Raw genomic sequence first — 19,872 nt, forward strand, 5'->3', positions numbered from 1 at the left:
CTCCTCCGCTGCCTATTTCAGCCTCTCCTGTCCACCTGAGTCGGGCTCTGAACTCAGCTCGCACTGACTCCTGGTGAAGTCTAACCACCACCCCTTGCCCTCCTCTGAGCTCATCCCTACAGCAACTCCCCTCGGGATTTGGGGGGGGGGGCTACCATGTATTGCCTTGGGTTTGCTTTCAAGCCTCTGCAAGGTAACTTGAATAATGGGACCTTTTTAGAAACCCAAATTCGGGACGCCTGGGTGGCTCGGTAAAGCGGCTGCCTTTGGCTCAGGTCATGATCCCAGCGTCCTGGGATCGACTCCCACATCGGGCTCCTTGCTCGGCGGGGAGCCTGCTTCTCCCTCTGCCTCTGCCTGCCACTCTGTCTGCCTGTGCTTGCTCGCTTGCTCTCTAACAAATAAAATTAAAAAAAAAAAAAAAGAAACCCAAATTCATCAGGTTTGATATCTCAGTGAGTGTGTAAGCTTATACCCGTTTCATTTCTGTTTTTATTTTGCAGAGCATTTTGGGGGCTCTTAGGTAATGTTGAACTCAGGACATACGCAAAGAAGTCTTATTTCCAAAACCTGGCCCTAAGATGACTTTGTCAGTGAAAAATGTAAGGGAGAATTTGCTTATAAGGGAGGAGATCAGTCACCTGAGGAAGTGAGTCACGTAAGCCCTGTAAATGTCTGAAGACCTTTGGGGAACTCAATGAAGGGAGCCAATGAAGGGCTCAGGGGATTTAGCCCCAGGCAGGTTGGGGTGGACCCCAGGAATCTGTATTTCAAACTAGTAACCCATCAAACTTGATGCAGGAGGTGCCGATCACCCCCGAGATGATTGGGGTCCTCTCTGAGAGGTGTGGCTGGCAGGCAATGGACAGAACTGAGAAAGCTGGAACCTGTCTGAAGAAAGGGAGGGCGCACCGACAGGTGGGGCGCCGGGTGCCCTCATGCATCGTGGATGGGAATGAAAAATGGTGCAGCCGCTGTGGAAATCAGTCAGATGGTCCTTCCAAATTGAGACGTAGACGTTTCTATACGACCCAGCAGTTCCCCTCCTAGGTACAACTACTCCAAGAAACAGAAAACAGGGATGTAAATAAATCCACGTGCATGTGTTTGCAGCAGTGCTGTTCTCAGTGGTTGAAAGGTGGAAATAAACCATAAACTGAGTGTCACTGACGGAAGAATGGATAAACAAAACGTGGTCCAGCCGTGCCCTGCATATCGTTCAGCCATAAACAGGAAGCACTATTATGGGCTACAGCGTGGATGTACCCCGAAAACATTGTTCTCGGTGAAAGCAACCAGACACAAAAGGGGATTTGTGTCTGTGACCCCATAAACCCATAGAGACGGCAAGAAGAGTGCTCGGTTGCCAGGGGCTGGCGGCGGTGGTGGGACGCTGGGAGTAACTACTTAATGTGTACAAGATTTTCTTTTGGGGTGATGAAAATGTTTTTTTGGTTGTTGCTAACATTGCAAGTGTACTAAATGCAACTGAATTGTTTATTTTAAAATGACTGTACGTTGTGTGAATTTCACCCCAATATAAGAAAAAAGGGGGGGGGCAAGTGCCCAGAATCAAGGAGGCAGCAGGGTTCTCCAGCACTAGCTCTGCCTGGGGAAAAAGGGTCTCGTGGTTCACTGGGAACTGAAACCCGATAATGGCGTGCTTCTAAACACATACACATTCTTCATGGAAAATGTATGCCTTTTATTGGCATTAGAGGACTGGGTTTTTGGACAGATGCTCCGTGAGTGGCAAGACACAGAGGCTGGGTAATGGTGATCTGGTTTAGCCCACCCAGGCCTTATAGCCGCACTTTGTTTCTGAACCCAAACCGTGTTATCCTCCACTATCTGCCCTAAACTGTGAGCTTAGATTACAACTCGGCTTTGTTTTCTCCTGCCTCTGACCCTCCCCAGCCTAATTTACCACTTTGCCAGTTGTTGACAACTTTTCAGTTGATTTAGTTTAAACATAAGCAGGGCCGGATGGGAGGAATGCTGGGAAGGTTGGTCGGAGGGCTCTCCAGGGTCGGATGATGGTCTTTTCTTGCACCGTGTGCCGCTTACGCGGATGTGGTCATTTGCAAAAATCTGTTACGCTGTATATTCATGATCTGAGAACTTTTCTGTATGTATATTGCACTTCAAGCAAAAAAGAAAATGAAAATAAGGCAATGTACTAAGATACTTATACAAAGATGCTTTTCTCAAACTTATTAAAAACTGGAAATAGACTGCATGCATAAGAGTAAAGGACTGGTAAACTAACTTCTAATACATCTATAAAATAGAGTGTTACACAGTCATGAGAAATGTTGACAAAGATGCGTATTTATTCACTTGGAGGTGGTAAGTAAACAATATGAAATAAGTTAGAAAAGAAGGTATATTCCAAAATATTAAAAGTGATCATCTCTGGGCAGAATACGGGTATTCATAAAATTAACTAATCCGAGGAGCTTATTAGGTACAAATTCCTGAGCCCCCAACACTCAGAGATTCCCTTTCGGTCTCCCCCCTCAACGCCAACCACACGTACCTACCCAGGCTAACTGTGATGCACAGCCTGGTTCCGACCTCGCACCCCTTTGAGAATCTGATGTAAACCGCGGATCCTCTCTCCTAAAAACCAAATGGACACACCAAATCATGGCTGTAACTTCCAGGTGGAAGGGGGTCATCCAAGACTCCAGTTAAGAACCTCTAATGTAGAATGACAGAGATCAACCATTTCTTCATTTTCCTCTTGTTCTTTTTTTTTTCTTAGAAGACTCCTTGCTCCCAACTCCCTAAAGGTGAGAACCTGTGCCAAGTGGCACAACTCCTTGGGCCACTGCCAAGGTCAGGGCATATCCCTTTAGTATGTTTTTTTTTGGGGACCTCTGGTGCCATCCAGAGGGGGTCCGCGAGCAGTGGGTGGGCCACAGTGGTGGCCCTGAGGCCTGCTTGAGAACTTGCCAGTGCTGCTCACTTTCTCTTCCTGTATCCTCGCTGTGTCCTTGCAGGACAGGACTTGGGGTGCAGCCTCTACCCCCACCTCTCTGCTTCTGGTCTCGAGAGGGCAAGCCGCCTAGCCGGCGCATGAGTCTGACAAAGCTAGCCCCAAAGTTCTGATGACCCGTCTATGTCAATACCAGAAGCCCCTCCGTTTATGCAGATCTGGGTCCCTACAACGAGAGGGGAAACATTCCCTACAATATAAACGGGAATAGGGTCCAAGCCGCAGCTTACATGTTTTAAGGACCCCAAGAATATCTTATTAACAGATCGTATGAGGAGATCTCTTTTTGTGTGTCCCTCTAAAAGTCATGGACTGCTCGGGCCGTGGATGGTTCTATGGCTTTGAAGAGGAAAAAGGCCAACTGGAAGTGTCCGGTCCATTTGGGCCCAGAGAGGAGTGAGTAGCACGACAAACGGCCTCGGCCACCAGGTGGCGTCCCTGGCCGGCCTGGGAGTGCAGCTCAGCCCAGGAAGCCAAGCGCCTCTGCAGTTCCCCCTCTTCCTTCGGGCTGGATAGGGCCCCATTCCACACACACGCCAATTCCGCAAGAGGACTCGCGCCCCAACACCTGTGAGCACGAGGGTTGTAGGGCTGCCACTGCCCTCCTCTAACACCTGCGTCTGTCCCCGGCCCTACCCAGAGGGGCGCCTTGCTTCCCCGTCCCTGGTCACTGCTCCTGCCCTCCTCTTTCTCGTCTCCTCTTGGCCTCAGAGCCCAGCCGCCAGGCAGGATGAACCAGGGCACCATGGCACAGGGCACCAGAGTTTTCTTAGCCCTGGCATAATAAAAAGAAAACCCAAACACTTTTCTTTCTTTTAATACCTAAGAGTAAAAATATAAAAAATCCCAAACCCAACAACGCAAACCATCCATTTGAATGTGCCGTGCCTGGTCTCAGGTCTCCTTTCCAGGGCTGTTCTGAAGGAGCAGCACCTGCTGGGCCCTGGGTCCTGGGGAGGCCCTGGGGTAGCCAGAAGCCATCCCGGCCTTTATCCCCCACCTGTGACACCCAGGACCCGGCGTTTCAGAAAGGCCACCAGGAACTGTTTTTTAAAAATGTGGCTGCAACTAGGAAGAAGTTTTCCCTTGAAGCTGAGCTGAAGGTTATTTCTTGTGGAGAAACTTCATTTTATTGCCTAAAAAAAAGAAAATGAGAACATGTCACCAGGCAGACAAAAGTGAAACTTTGTCCTTTCCATCCCGAACCCGGCGGCGGGGGGGGGGGGGGGGGTGTTGCCTCCCACGCCACCTCCGGAGCCTCTCCTCACACAACCTCCCCAATGCAGGGGATCGTCCTCAGACATGGGGAGTTTTGAAAAGAAGAATGTCAGAGCTGTAGAGGAGCATTTGCTCCGGAACAGGTGACACAGGGAGCACCGCGAATGGAACATGCCCTGCTTCCTAAGCTCAATTCCCCAGAAGACTGAAGAGCGTGGGAGAGAAGGACTGCCCAGGGGCCAGTGAGGCAAGGAGGGTCCCCGGGGCCAGCTCAGAGCAGGAGCTCGCAAGGCCACAGAGCAGTGAGCTCTGCATTGTTTGGCCCCCGTGGAGGGAACCCGCCAAGACTGGGGGGACCAGAGACTGGTGATGGGGACAGAGACCACTGGGCCTTACCGAGTCCCTTCAGGAACTTATTGACACCACTGTGTTCTCCACTGGGGAGTGTTTCCAGGTACTCTTGGGCTCGGACCTCAAACAAACCTGTTGGCAAGAGAAATCCCAGCCATTTTAGTTCCTTCTCACTCCCTCTCTTCTAAACAGAGCCATTTCCTTACCGCCATAAAAAGGAAACCTTGCTTCTGAGACGAGCTGCTCCTCTGCACGGGCTCTGAATCCTGAGCTGTAGAAGGGGTTTTACTGGCCTTCTAATTGCCCAGCCTTGTGCAGTAACTGCTCTGGAAGGCTCCTACTAGCTAGCTATAAGCTAGCTCCGACATGAAATCCTATTTTATTCAACAAACACCTTCCAAGTGTCTATACTGTGCCAGGCACACGGTTTCAAAGATGGACCAGACAGCCCTGGCTTTCAGGACTCCTGTCGTCTCCCTTTTCCTCATGTTCTCCCCTAAGAGGGGAGAACTGGCCAAGTGGTTTAGCTTCCTGGGAACCCGTCTGCCATCTGTGGGCTCAGGAAGGCCTGACAGGGCACCTCGCAGGCGCCTTCTCCTCTAGCCCCAGGCGTGAGGCTCCGGCATGGTCTTCCTTTCTCCCGGATCTTCCCTGGACCTCCAGGACGCCTTCCACACTACTTTTAAGCTTTTGTGTCTCGACCTTTCTACCAAATAGTGATCTGTAAGCAGATACTCTGGTAAGCAAAGCTTCTACTTCAAGGAAGTCTGTCATCAGGAGCGTGACTCAGACTCTAACCAATTTCCTTTTGTCTCTTCAGATCCCGCTCCTCGGAATACCTCAGGTGTGGCCAGCCCCTGTCTCGTCTTTGCAAAGAGCTGCAGGAAGGGGGGGCGGGGGGGCTTTGGTTCCTTCACCCAGGCTCGGCCATCACAGCACCGGAGGACAGGGGGGCCTGGGGCCGGAGGCTGTCCTGGGACCCTCGCTGCCTTCCCTGTTCACTGCGCTGGCTTCTCCTTGGTGGCGTGTCTCCCCCGCCCAGGCCTGATTCCCATCAGTGACAGTCTTCACCAACATTTCTAGCTTTCCAATTCCCAGAAGGACTTAAGATGATGCAAGAAAGGGGGGGTGGGGGTGGTGCGGGTGGTGGTGATTTGATCCTCCCTCACATACTCCCCCTCTTCAGCCCTGGAAGAGGGATGAAGTCCAGCCAGAGGGGACAGGAAAAGGGAGGAGAGTGAGTGCAGGCGGGCAGGCTCATGGTGAGAGGACCCGCCAGCTCCTCAGGCTGAGGAGTCTTGGCTGTCCTACCTCCAGTGCTGCGGCCAGTTGGCCAGTCGGGCTGAAAGCGAGGAGGTGCTCACACCAAGTGGGGGCACGGCCATCCTCTCTGCCCCTGCTCGCTGGTGCCACACCCCGCGGAGACCGGCAGGAAAGAAGGGCAGGAGGGAGGAGAGGCCTGAGGAAAAGGAGAGGAGGGGCCGGCGAGGGACAGGAGCACATGCTCTCCAGAGTTTCATCGAGTTGGCAAGATGGGACCCAAGGAGAACCTGCCACCAGCACCGGGAATGTGGTTCTGGGAGAGGCTGTGAGCGGGGAAGGAGATGGCCAGAGAAGACAGGCGGGACACTGGGGCAGGGTGACCAGCTCCGAGGCAGCGGGACGGAGCTGCTTCCACCTGCGCCCAGGCCCCGTGACCTTCCTCCGTGCTCCCTGCCTCTGCGGCCTGGGCGTCTCTAGCTGGCTCGGCCCCCGACACGGAAGGTGCCCCTCACCTTTGGCATCCTGCCGGCGCAGCTCCCGCTCCTGGATGAAGCCCCGAAAGGTCTGGGTCTCCATGAAAACCTCCAGGAAGCGGCGGAGGCTCTTGGAGGAGACGGCTTTGCGGAAGGCCTCTCGCTGCAGGGTCCTCTCCTCGCGCTCGCCCGCCGTCAGGAACAGGGAGTAGTGGCCCACGATCTCCACGAAGAAGCGGACAAAGGCTTCGGACACCACTTCATTCAAGGGGCTGGACTCGGGGCCTAAGAGAAGTGGGGAAGGGCGGGCGCCAGTGAGGGCAGGGAGCAGAGGCAGAGCCTGAGACAGTCCCAGGGGCACAGGTAAGGACTAGAGCGGATCATCATTCTCCAGGACAGAGGTTATCTAGGGTGGTAAAGTCATTTCTCCCTCCCCATTAACCCGGTATTTTAGGGGTGAAATGGAGATGGGAACATTTTTCTCACGACTCATTGTTAGCAAGAGATCCAGATCAAGGGGTTATGCCCCTGGTTTCTCTCCTTGCACGCCCCTCTGGCCAGTTTTCCTACTTAACTCAAGGCCACATGGAAAGTCTGGCCACCGGCCCACTGGCTGCCGGATGCTAGTGATGGAAGGTGGAGACGAGGCGGCTGAACTCTCACCGTGCTTGCAGTCCGGGGGCCCATCATCCTGGTCACTTGCCAGCTCATTCCTCTGCTCCAGAATGTGCTCCAGGGCCACCTGAAGCTTCCTGGGGAGGATGGAATCCTCATCATCCATCTGTAAAGCAGAGAGAGCAGGTGAGCTTGTGTCCCAAGGCCCTTGGGGATGAGAACCACGTCCTGGCCCGCAGCTCACCCGGCAAAGTTTTGGGGTTAGTGGAAGAAATGTGATTTGGAGACAGAGATCTGAGGTTTGAATTGTGATTCCATGTTTGTTTCTTTTTAAAGTTCTATTTATTTATATACACCCCACATGAGGCTCAAACTCCCAACCCTGGGATTGAGAATCACATACTCTTCAGACTGAGCCAGCCAGGCGCCCCTCTTTATTCCACTTTTTACAACCAATATAAGCCTCAGTTTCCCCACTTGTAAAATGGGTACCAATCAATATCTACCTCATTGTGAAAATTAAAAGGGATACAGAAGACACTGATGAAAGAATTTGAGAAAGCTATAAATAAAGGGAAAGATAGTGTTCATGGATTGGAAAAATTAACTGTTAAAATGTCTGTTTTACTCAAAGCCATCTATAGATTCAGTGCAATCCCCACCAAAACTGTAATGGCATTCTTTTTTTTTAAGATTTTATTTATTTGTCAGAGAGAGAGAGAAAGAGCGAGCGAGCACAAGCAGGAGGAGGAGCAGAGGAGACTGAGAAGCAGGCTCCAGGACCCTGAGCTCACGACCCGAGCCAGAGCTCAACCCGCTGAGCCACCCAGGTGCCCCTGAAATGGCACTTTTTATAGAAATAGAAAGAACAATCCTAAAATTCACATGGAACCACAAAAGACACTGAATAGCCAAAGCAATCCTGAGAAAGAACAAAGCTGGAGGCCTCACAATTCCTGGTTTCAAGCTTTATTAACAAAACTGTAGCAATCAAAACAGTCTGGTAGTGCCATGAAAACAGACACACAGACTAAAGGAACAGAATCAAGAGCCCAGAAATCAACCCGTGCATACACGGTCAGCTAATATCTGACAAGGGAGCTAGGAATTCAATGAGGGAAATGATGGTCTTTTCAATGAATGGTGCCAGGAAATTCATGCAAAAACATGACCCCAGACCCCTATCTTACACCACTCACAAAAATTAACAGGAAATGGATTAAAGGTTTAAATTAAAGATTAAAGATAAGATCCGAAACTAAAGGTACTAGAAATAAACAGGGAAAAAGCTCCTTGACATTGGTCTCGGCAATGCTGTTTGGACAGGACACCAAAAGCTACAAGCAACAAGAGGAAAAATGAGCAAGGATTCCGTCACACTAAAAAGCTTCTGCCCGTGAAAGAAATGGTCAGCACTCGACGTACTGTCAGTGGAAACGTGAATCAGCGCAGCTGCTGTGGCAAACAGCACGGAAGGTCCTCAAACACTTACAAATAGAACTACCATGACTCAGAACTCCCACTTCTGGGTGTATATCTGAAGGAAATGAAATCACCATCTTTTTTTTTTTTTTTTAAATTAGAGAAAGAGAGTGTATGCATGAGTGGGGCAGGGGCAGAGGCAGAGGGAGAGAGAGAATCTAAAGCAGGCTCCGTGCCCAGCACAGAGCCTGACGCAGGGCTTTGTCTCATGACCCTGAGATCAGGACCTGAGCCAAAATCGAGAGTTGGACACTTAACCATCTGAGCCACCCCGGCACCCCTGAAATCCCATCTGTACCCCATGAACATCGCAGTACTATTCACAAAGGCCAAGACATGTAAACAACCTAAGTGTTCATTCTTGGGCGAACGAATAAAGAAAGTAAGAGTGTGTGTGTGTGTATACACAATGGAATGTATATACACAGATATATGCATATAATGGAGTATTAGTTATAAAAAAGAAGGAAATCCTGCCTTTTGTGACAACATGGATGGACCTTGAGAGCATTAGGCTTAGTGAAATAAGTCAGAGAAAGACAAAAACTGCATGTTCTCATTTATATGTGAAATCTAAAAAAAGCTAGCCACACAATTACAGTAGAATGGTGGCTGCCAGGAGCCAGAGGGTGGGGGAAATGGGCACGTGTAGTCAAAGGGTACAAAGTTCAGGTTATAAACTAAATAGTTCTGGGGATCTAACGCATAGCATGGTGACTATAGTTAACTATAATCTACTGTATATCTGAAAGTTGTTAAAAGAGTAGGTTTCAGATGCTATCAGCACACATACAAAAAAGATAATTGATTATCTGAGGGGATAGTGCATGGGTGGCTCAGTGGGTTAAGCCTCTGTCTTTGCTTCAGTTCATGATCTCGGGGTCTTGGGATCGAGCCCTGCATCGGGCTCTCTGCTCGGCAGGGAGCCTTCTTCCCCCCCCCCCCGCCTCCCTCTCTGCCTACTTGTGATCTCTCTCTCTGTCAAATAAACAAAAAAATCTTAAAAACAAACAAAAAAAGAAGTGTCAACTCATTATTTTTATTTAATTTTTTTCTTTAAAGACTTTATTTATTTGACAGAGAGAGAGAGAAAGTGCATAAGCAGTTCGAGTGTCAGGCAGAGGGAGAAGCAGATTCCCTGCTGAGCAAGGAGCTGGATGCAGGACTCAATGGATCCTAGGACTCCAGAATCATGACCTGAGTCAAAGGCAGTCACTTAACCAACTGAGCCACCCATATATACAGATTTTTAACTGCGCAGGGAGTGGGCACCTCTAACTTGTGTTGTTAAATGGCCAACTGTGTTTCTTTCTCTTTTTCTCTCCTTTTCATTAAAAGAAAAAAAAAAAAAGGCACTTGGGTGGCTCAGTTGGTTAAACATCTGTGTTTGGCTCAGGTCATGATCCCAGGGTCCTGGGATCAAGCCCTGCATCGGGCTTCCTGCTTCGTGGGGAGCCTACTTCTCCCTCTCCCTCTACTCTTCCCCCTGTTTGTGCTCTCGCTCTCTCTGTCCAATAAATAAATAAAATCTTTAACCCTCCCCCCAAAAGAGATCAGGACAATACTGTATATAATCATGCATCCTGATTTTTTCCACTTAATATTGTATCATGGACTTAAACAGTTATTGCTTGAAAACATTTTGAAAAGGACAAGTGTCTGTAGTTACAACTTATACAGACCTTCTAACTGTTAGAAAACCATTTTGTGATAAGACACACAGGACTCAATGCTTTGCCAAACCCTTGCTCTTTTGGCCCCGCCTTCTGTGTATTCCCAGTCCAGCCCTGGCCAGGGATCGCCCAGCCCGCCGGCCTGCTTTGCAATCCCAGGCCCACCAAAGAGCCTTTCCAGACCTGGAAAGCCTTGTGCCCAGCAACAGAGATGCAACAGAGCAGCGGGCTGAAGCTGGCCTACTTACTCACCTGTCTGAGGAACCGATTGTTGACGAGGTCGACCACAAGGACCTGCAAGATGAAGAAAAGGGACTATGACTGTCGCCGGGCTGTAGTGACACTCTTAGCCTTCCTCCTTCTTGGCATCCAGACAGGCAGCTGGGGTGGGGGGGTGGAGTGGCCCATTTGTGGTTTCCTGATGTTGCCACTATAGCCACAAACGATGTAGAGGGGGAAGGGGATGGGGAAGGGCTTTCCAGAACTGCATGCTTTCAACACTGAAGCCAGAGGCTGGGACGTGTATGCCACAGACTGGACTCCCTGCCCTGTTCGGAGACTGGCTGAGGCAGAGCCTCTGGGACAGACTTGTAGCGTGTGGGTTACTGACATGGGCGAAAGATGCTGGAGGAACCCCGCTGTTCCCATTCCATCAAGCCTGCACCCCCCACTCCCAGGGCTCTCTCTCCTCCCGGCTACCCATTCGGCCTTGTCATTTCTGTTAATGGGACAGGAGGAGAGAGATCCGGAGGAGTGGATCCACCTGGAGAGTAAGTCAAGCTGCAAGTACAGGACTTTCATCAAAGGTTCTCGGATAAGCACCCTCCCCTTCCCTCCTCAGAGCGGGGCTGAGACCCAGGGCCATGTAGGGTGGGGCAAGCACGTTGCCTAGGGCACACGGTCAGGAAAACGCTGGGTCTCTGCCTGCATGACCCCAGCCAGCGTGGGCCACTATGATGGGCGGAGAGCATGGGCCTGGAAGGCCACCACGTTTTTACCAACAGCTGGCAACACAGGCTCTAACACATCCCAGAGACCCTACCCAGGAGCTGAGGGGGGTCTCTCCTTCCTTCTCAAGCACTTCTGGGGTCGAACTGTTCAGGGATCACAGGGTACCCAGACAAACTCTGCGGTTCAGAAACCTATGCTTAAAGACCTGTGTGTGCCGGTGATTACTCGTGGGACTTCAGGCCTCCCTGGGCAACCAGAAGAGCCACATCTGGGGGCCTGGGATGAATTTCAGGGACAGGCGTTCCCCTGGGGGTTCAGAAGTGAGTGGTATCATTTAGGCACCTACTGTTCGCTCCCTGATTGCGGGGAGCAATCCGTACATGGGACAGAGATTATTTAGAGGAAGGGCCTGGGGCTAAAGACGCACCGGAATGCCAGGAGGACTTTCCCTACTTGGGGGCAAACATGAAAATCCAAAGTGGATCCTTAAAAACATTTTGGTGGTTGTCTTTTTTAACTGGTGTGATAAAGGACCTGTGTGTAGGAGCACAGTGTTTGTCAGCTTTGTTATTAGTCCAGATGTAAACTCCAGCTCTTGTTAGCTGCTCTGTGCTTTCTTCCTCCATGCAGGGGAGAGGGAGGGAGGGAAGGATAGGGTGGATGGCTCGGGCCAGCGCGTTCATTTAGAGAAAACTGAGTTTTCAGTCCCTGAGAGTCCACTGAGGCAGACATGGGGGGGTGTAGCTAATAAAACTGTGGGGCCCCCCCACCCCCTGACATTGCACTCTTGCAATGCCTTAGCCAGCCCCTCCCCTCTGCCCTCTGGCCCCCACGGGGAGGGAACAGGGATGTCCCCAGTGCTCACCTCTTCCAGCGGCAGCTCCCGGAGCAGCGGCAGCGAGCTAGTGAGCAGCCCGATGAGGAATGGGGTCGGCGAGCACACGATGTCGATCATGGCGGGTGGCAGCACGGGGATGTAGGTGTGCTGCCAGGTGAAGGGGTAGATGACGGCCACCATGGCGTGGCAGCACTTGGACAGTGTGCTGTGGCGGAGGGGAGAGAAGGGGAGAAGGGGCAGCTTCAGGGAAAGCTCTGGACTGGGCGTGCTCAGGCTCATGGGGTGGGGGCAGCCTCCAGGAAGGAGGCTGGAGAGAAATGCACACCCTCCATCCCGAAGACAGGCTGGTCAGAAAAAGGGGCACGCACGTTATCAGGTACAGCATGCACCACAGTCCTAACAGACTAACCGGGCACATGGGGCCTGGGTGAGGCTCTGAGACACAGCTAGAAGGATGAATTTAACGCCTCAGCTACCTTTCCCTAGTGGGCCTTCACCTGCGAGCTGCATTCTCTACGGTCTTGACCCAATCATTCACTTCCATCTCTCTTCCCCAAACACTTCCTAATCAGTGAAAGCCTCTTTTCTCACGGATGCTCATGAATGCTCATGAATTTCTCTTACTGAAGATGATTTTATAGTCTAAACTGGCTTTCTCTTTGTCCTCTTCCACACACTGGCTCAGTCAAGCACAAATACCCAGGTGCAATCAAGTGAAACAGGGTAGCGCTGGCTGCCGGCATTCGTGCGGCAGCAGCGAGCTCCCAGGCTCTGCTGTGAACCTCAAACTCAGTTACAGTTACCCCTTACCTAGAATTCAGAACGTAAAAAAAAAAATCACAGCACTGAGAGTCTCCCTTAAAGAATCATGATCATGTTGCAGCCTTTATCAGCAAGCCCTGAGCTCCAGTGATCACAGTCCCCAGTGTTCTGTGCGCAGCGACTGACCTCCTGCGGGGACGAATGGGGCGGGGGGGGGGGGGGGGGAATTACTCCGGACTGTCATCTGGAACATCAGCCCCACCCTGCCGCAGAGAGGATGCCTGGCAGCCCCCCAAAGTGAGCAAGAGCCAAATTTCTTTTCTTCCTTGCAGTTTCTTGTTGCTGGTAAGTCCGCTGAGGGTGGACCCTCTCTGCTCTCATTCTAGTACGCTATTTCTAAAATGCCATGGGATTTGAACTTCAGAGGCTTGCTAGAAATATGTAATGTAAGAATAAAAGTGAGGGCCTGTGGTTTCTCCCAGGAATGCACTGCATCCTCCTTGGGGCACAGGCCCTGTAATGAGCATTTTCTCTGTTAGGTCACCTTCTGAATGTCTGCCCCAGTTCTCAGCTTTGCTCTGTTAGGCAGTTGCAAGGAAGCCGAGTTCTCGATAGATGAACACTCCCTTACTGGATTCCCATTGACATCAGGCACCTATACATGCCTACTTTGGAGTTCTGTGCCAGGCCACCACAATCAAGCAAATATCTCAATAATGGCAATCAACTGAGTTTTTTTGTTTCCCAGTGCATATAAAAATTATGTGGGTTTTTTTTTTAAGATTTTATTTATTTATTTGACAGAGACTTAGCGAGAGAGGGAACATAAGCAGGGGGAGTGGGAGAGGGAGAAGCAGGCTTCCTACCAATCAGGGAGCCCGATTCAGGGCTCAATCCCAGGACCCTAGGATCATGACATGAGGGAAGGCAGACACTTAACCAACTGAGCCACCCAGGTGCCCCCAAAATTACGTTTATACTATACTGTATGCAAGTGTGCAATAGCATTATGTCTAAAAAAATAATGTATGTGCCTTAATTAAAAAGTAGTTTATTGCTAAAAAATGCTAACCATCGGGGTGCCTGGGTGGCTCAGGTCATGATCCCAGCACCCTGGGAGTCCTGGGATGGAGCCCTATATCAGGCTGCCTTCTCAGCGGGGAGCTTGCTTCTCTCTCTCCAGCTTCCCCATGCCTGGGTTCCCTCTCTCGCTATCTCTCTGTCATAAATAAGTAAAATCTTAAAAAAAAAAATGCTAACCATCATCTGAGCTTCCAGTGAATCATAATCACCAGTCACAGATGACCATAATATAATAATGAAAAATACTGTGAGACATTACCAAAATGCTACACAGAGCCACGAAGTGAGCAAGTGCTAGTGGAAAAACAGTGCTGATGAACTTGGCTGATGCGGGGTTGCCACGAACCTTCAGTTCGTAAAAAACAAAACCCAAAACCCTGCAGTATCTGCAACGTGGAACAGACTGAGGTCGGCCTGCAACCTCACTGTCATAAAACTCTCCTGAGCCCATTTTAACAGAATCACCTAGCTTTGGCCTCCTTAGAGAGAGAAGAAGTGAACTAAAAGATATTGGCCAGCAAGTGAAATAAGCCAGACAGAAAAAGGCAAATCCTGGATTATTCCACTTACAAGTGAGGGGCTTAGAACAGGCAAATTCAGAGAGACCAGGGGCTGGGGGAGGCAGAGTGCGGAGCTGTTGCCTAGAGTGGACAGACATTCAGTTTGAGATGATGAAAAAGTTCTGGAAATAGATAGTGTTGACAGTTGCAAGCACTGTAAATGTTCTTAATGCTGCCCCTGCATTGTGTACTTAAAAATGATTGTAATAGTAAACTTTAAGTTATGTATATTTTATCACAATTAAAAAAAAAAAGCCAAGATAAAAATCACTTACCTGCTAAAGGAGGTCCTCTGAATATGGAACTCCCTGAATATCCTTACATTATATACTAGCCCCCTTTCCATCCACCTGCATCTGGGGCCCCCTGAACCAAACAAAAGTAATGCTGAATCTGTTCATTTATCAGCAAGAGCCTCTTGACCTTCCTGTTTGGTGTCTTTGCAAATAATCACTCTCTGAACACTCCGTGGAGTCCACCATGCTTCTTAGGAGCATGGCACACACATGTCACACTATTTGGTCCTAGTCTTTTCTTTCAAGTGATCACCCCCAAAATGACAAAGATGTTACCCCTAAGACTTTGTTTTTATCATAATACCATAATATCTTCTCCATAAAAGGGAAGTATACAAGGCATCTAATACCTTCTTTATAATTACCTGTAATAGCTTCCTTATATCTACTGAGTAACAGCGAGACAATACTTGAGTTAGGACTTATCCCAAGGAGAACAGCAGCAGGAATTCAGCTGGCAGGTTGGTGACTTTTCATTCAAAGACTCTTCTCTCAAAGCAGAGAACCATTTTCCCTCCGGCATCCCTTTCTCTCTCGGATACTCAGGAATGTAAATACTGTTAGTGAGTGGCTCACCCTTTGTGTTTAACTTCCTTGATCACTGAACGTGTGGAATTTACTTTGTTCTAAAATTTTTAAATTTCAGGACTAACCTATGTCAGTGTGGGACCAGTCTGCAGAGTTGATCTGCTCACGTACTGCAGTTATGAGGACACAAGGGAGAAAACCAGAATATTAAAATATAAATGAGGATAGATGGGCCTACAGCAGGTTTCTTTTCAGACTACAGTTTGCCACCCATCATTGGGTCCTGAAATAATTTTAGTGGGCCGTGATCAGCCTTAGAAACAACAAAAAGAACAGACTAGAAGAGAGGGTGCTGCATTCTGTTCCAGTTGTAAATAGTGATCTGTGTGCCGTGTGTGGTGTGTGCGTTGGGTCTGAACGTGTAGGGCACTGGTTAGGGCCTGGAGTGAAAAGGCTCTCCAGCCAACCAGGACCAGGACCAGAGAACTGGAGGCTGGAGGCTAGAGGCAGGTAGACAGTGATGGTTCAGGGCGAATTCTGATACGTTCCATATTTTCCTGGGATGTTGGCTTTCGTTCCCAAATGACTAGATGGACCTTAAAAGAGACAGTGAGAATCCTCTGAAGGAAGCCTCGTGTATGAAACCCATCTCTTTGGACAGCCCATTTGTCCTGAACGTGTCCAAGCCCTGAACATGCGCTGGAGGAAGAATGGCTCCTGTGGGCCGGGGCCGTGGCAGCGGTCGCGCGGGGCCCACCTTGGCTAACTCTGAAACTTTCCTCTTCCATCTGCTCGCCGGCAGAGAATAAAAATGCGGTGCTCACGCTGAAGAGTTCCTTCACATTTTCAGAGTTGTGGTTTAAGCACTTTTGACCCCACAGAGGTTACAGAACCACAGAATTTTAGACCTTGAGCCATCTCAGAGATGGAGTTCATCTTCTTTTGAATCTTTTTTTTGGGGGGGTGGGGTGGGGTAATCTTTACACCCAACATGGGGCTTGAACTCACGATGCTGAGATCAGAGTCGCAGGCTCTACCAACTGAACTGACCATGTGCCCCCTCCTCTGAATTTTAAGAGCTAAAGAGACCTAGGCCTAGGCTGACTTCTGCATGCAGGGTGGGCAGTGAAGCGCCTGGAGGAGGGGAAGAGACGCAGAGTGAGGAATGGAGGCACAAGGAGGCGCAGTGAGAAGCCTTTGTGGTTTCCTCAATCACTGCAGTAGAAAAATAAATGTTTTTTTTTTCCCCCTCAACTTAAAGAAAAGGCCTTCTGCTCTTTTACTTTCTTGCAGCCGCATCCCTGGAATGAGAAAGTGTAATCCGCTGCTGGGTTCTCTCCCCCGGCCCGCCGCTTGAGCATCCTGTGGCTCCTAGGGGAAGCCTAAGGGGCCCTGCGGCGCCGGCTGCCCCCTCCCCCACAACGTTTGGCTGCCGCTGGACGAGGAAGGCAGTTGGAACGGGTCAGGGAAAATGATAAGCAATGCCAGTGCTAGCCAGATACACACAGTGGGTGAATGAATGTTCTGGAGAGCAAGATCAAATTCATTCACGCTCCTGGAATGCACAGAGCTGAAGGACAGCTGCATTCAATTTTGACGGGGACCAATGACGACAACTCAGCCGGATACTATGTAGGTAGGTGCTGCCCGCTGCTACCTCTCCTAACAAGTTGCTTTTGTTTGTTTTTAAATCGTCTGAAGTGCTGTTGCATCTGGAGCCCAATGTTTCCGCACCTGGCTGTCATTAGCACCTCCAGGCAGGCACATATGGAGCTGGGGGGCTCCCGACAACAGGTGGGCAGAGTTTGGGGAGTGGCTCATTCCTCTTGCTCACTAGCCCACATCAGCATGCTGGGCGGGTGGGGGGGGGGACCAACCTCTCTCTCTTGAAACACTAGACGGAAAGGTCAGATTTTGCAAAGAGTATAGTTAGTGACAACTCTTCCCCCAAAATAAATGGCAGAGGAGAAAAGACGGGATTATTTTGAGTGTAGCTTGTGTTTTTCTCGGTCTCAGCTGCAAGTGCTAATGAAATCGTAGTCCCAGGCTCATGAAGGCTAGAGGAGCCTTCCACTGGGGCGGGGGCGGGGGGGCACTGCTAGGATGGGTGGTCTCTTGGGACTGTGGAAAGAACAGGCTTTGGTTTGGGCGAAGCTGGGGATGACTTTTCAAGCAAGCTCGCCGCACAGCCTTGCTGAGCATCTGCTGGTTGGAGGAGAGGCAATGTTTTGGAGGAAGTCCTAGGAAGAGAGCCCTCGCAGCTGGCTCTTGTTACCGTGGGGGTGGAGGAAAGCAACACCAGCCTGCAGCTGTGATCGATTTGTACAAAAGCAGGGGAGGGAGGTGATGCCCAGGGGGGAGGTTAGCCAGGCCACAGGGCTTCAAGATGGGCACAGGGGAGAAGGGTCAGGTCCCAGAATGCTTTGCTATTTAGCAGTGCTCTGTGAGGGCTGAAGCATTAGTCTAGAGCCATCAGGATGCACTTGTGCGTACTTAGGTTGTCCTGGAGAAGACACTTTGGTTCTGGTTGCTACCCAGCCCCTGCCACTGAGTGTGGAGTTACTACGCTCAGCAACCTTCCCATTCATCAAGGAACCAGTAAGAACTGAACACAGAGCCTTCTCTAAAATGCTACCAGAGAAGTAAACAACGAGTTTCCTGAGTTAGACTCCCCAGGAATTTGAAGAATGATCCCATCAGCGTCCATTAGTATCCCAAGCAAAGTATCTCTCCCAGAGTATCATTCCCAGGAAGCTGAATGAAAGCCACACTTCAGTCTGGGCTGGTACCTGGAGGAACCCAGTGGGAGGCAGCTGTCCCCCTGCACTGGCTGCCGCATTTCCAGGACTGTACTTTCAAGCCCGGAAGTAACGTTGCCAAATTAAAACAAAAACAAATTACATAGGCTGGGCCCCAAGAAAACTGGCTTTGCTACTGCCTGTATGATCTCAGGTAGAAGCCCTGAACTTCCTTATCTGTAAGATAAGTAAAGTGGACTAGATAATTTCTAACTTCCTTCCAGCTTTAATGTTTACAAACTGCAAATCTATGCAAGAGAGAAAACCAGGCACAGGAAACAGCTGGAAAGTGAAAAGAATCACGGCTTGTCATCGGGAGATAATCCTAGGGCTCATTAGTGGAGACGGGACAGAAGAGCAGGGGTGGCGTCGCATCGGACAAACGAACAGATAAAAGTCGGGGACAGGGTTTGCGTCCCTGCAGTAAGCGCCACAGAAGGGTGACGACACAAGCAAGCAGAGCCTGGGAGCATCTGGACCACTGATGGAAGAACCAGAATAAGTCGTCAGTCCAAGATTTCGCTAGTGATGGGTTCAACGTAGAAGACAACTGGGGTCATGCTCGTCACCGAGTCTTGCTCCAAATGTTATCTTCTGGGTGTTCACGTGCAAAAATAGGTCATTGATACTTAATATTTCATCAGACTGATGCCACTAGGTTACTAAAGCTGTATTTTTCATAGGCTTTTGCTGAATGAAATTTCTGTATCTCTAAGACTGGCAGCCACTGATGCTGCAGGGGCTCGGGCAAGCTCACAAACCCTAGCTTTTCCTGCGACTGCAAACACTGCCGAGTATAACCGATTCTAGACAGGGCAGGGGTCCCCATTTAGGCTTACAGAAACTGATCAAAAAGAAAAAACAACCAAAAGGAGCACATAAAAGGATGAAGGTGCACAGCTACCTAGCCACTTACCTGTGCAGCTACCCATGGGGCAAAGCCAGGGTGCAAACTTTGGTATTTAGTGAGATTTGACCACCTAATCCTAACTTGTCATTAGCCAGTAGTCATTTGGCTTATAGTCTTCCAGTACTCTAAAAAGATAACAAGAAAATTTCTTAAATGTTAAATACTTTGCCCCATCTCAAATTTTTGAACGAATCTATTTACATCCAGCTCTGGCTCTATTATTCAGCCTGGTCTGTAGATTAGTCAAAACATTGGGAACTGGGGCGCCTGGGTGGCTCAGTGGGTTAAAGCCTCTGCCTTTGGCTCAGGTCATGATCCCAGAGTCCTGGGATCGAGCCCCACATCGGGCTCTCTGCTCATCGGGGAGCCTGCTTCCCCCTCTCTCTCTGCCTGCCTCTCTGCCTACTTGTTATCTGTCAAATAAATAAATATAATCTAAAAAAAAAATTGGGAACTGAAATTTATAATAAACTAAAAAACAAATGTTTATCACTGGGGAAATGAAGAAGGGGAGAGTAAGAAAATATTTATTTGGGTTGCTACGACAACAGAACAAGCCATCACAACAACATTCCCTCCTCTCCATCTGTCAAACTTGGGCTTGACAGAGCCTTAAGAAACACTCAGTGTCCACCCTGAAGATGAAACGGAGCGAAAATGTTATTCTAAATTTGATAGATTTTTGGCTTGACTTAAAACTTTTATAACTCATTCAGTATTTGCCACGAGTCCCAGCTACTTCCTCTTGCCGTGGGCAGACTCACTAGCAATTAAGAGTAAGTACGTTGTGTGTGGGGAGGGGAGGGGATGGCAGAACGACGACGACCGGCCGAATGCAGGCTGATGTCCACCCCGGGGATGCTACACAGCCACTCACGGAGCTCGTGGGGTGTCCTGCTCTCATGTGCTGTTCTGTAGTCTCACAAAGATTAGGGGGAATCATAGGAATGAGGGGGCTTGCTTCCACTTCTAGCTGAATAGGGCTGGAGATGGGATCGTGTGTGGTGTGGGGAGTTCTGTGCCCGGTGGTGATAAGGATGAGGGACCCCACAGGGGCTTACGCTGAAGGT

At 49.8% G+C, this 19,872-nt stretch overlaps 1 protein-coding gene across 1 annotated transcript in view; it reads right to left on the reverse strand.

Moving 5' to 3' along the window:
• Positions 1-2,307: 2,307 nt before the first annotated feature.
• Positions 2,308-19,872, reverse strand: part of DENND2A (DENN domain containing 2A) — a 101,408-nt gene continuing 83,843 nt past the window's right edge. The window contains exons 15-20 of the mRNA XM_080818210.1: positions 11,893-12,070; positions 10,329-10,370; positions 6,970-7,087; positions 6,346-6,591; positions 4,616-4,702; positions 2,308-4,137 (exon numbers count right to left, since the gene is read on the reverse strand). Coding sequence (XP_080674336.1) covers positions 4,106-4,137; positions 4,616-4,702; positions 6,346-6,591; positions 6,970-7,087; positions 10,329-10,370; positions 11,893-12,070 — 703 coding nt within the window. The 3' untranslated portion in view covers positions 2,308-4,105. The remainder of the gene's footprint in view (positions 4,138-4,615; positions 4,703-6,345; positions 6,592-6,969; positions 7,088-10,328; positions 10,371-11,892; positions 12,071-19,872) is intronic.

This window comes from Martes martes (genome assembly GCF_963455335.1).
Source record: "Martes martes genome assembly, chromosome: 11".
NCBI classification, from domain to species: domain Eukaryota; kingdom Metazoa; phylum Chordata; class Mammalia; order Carnivora; family Mustelidae; genus Martes; species Martes martes.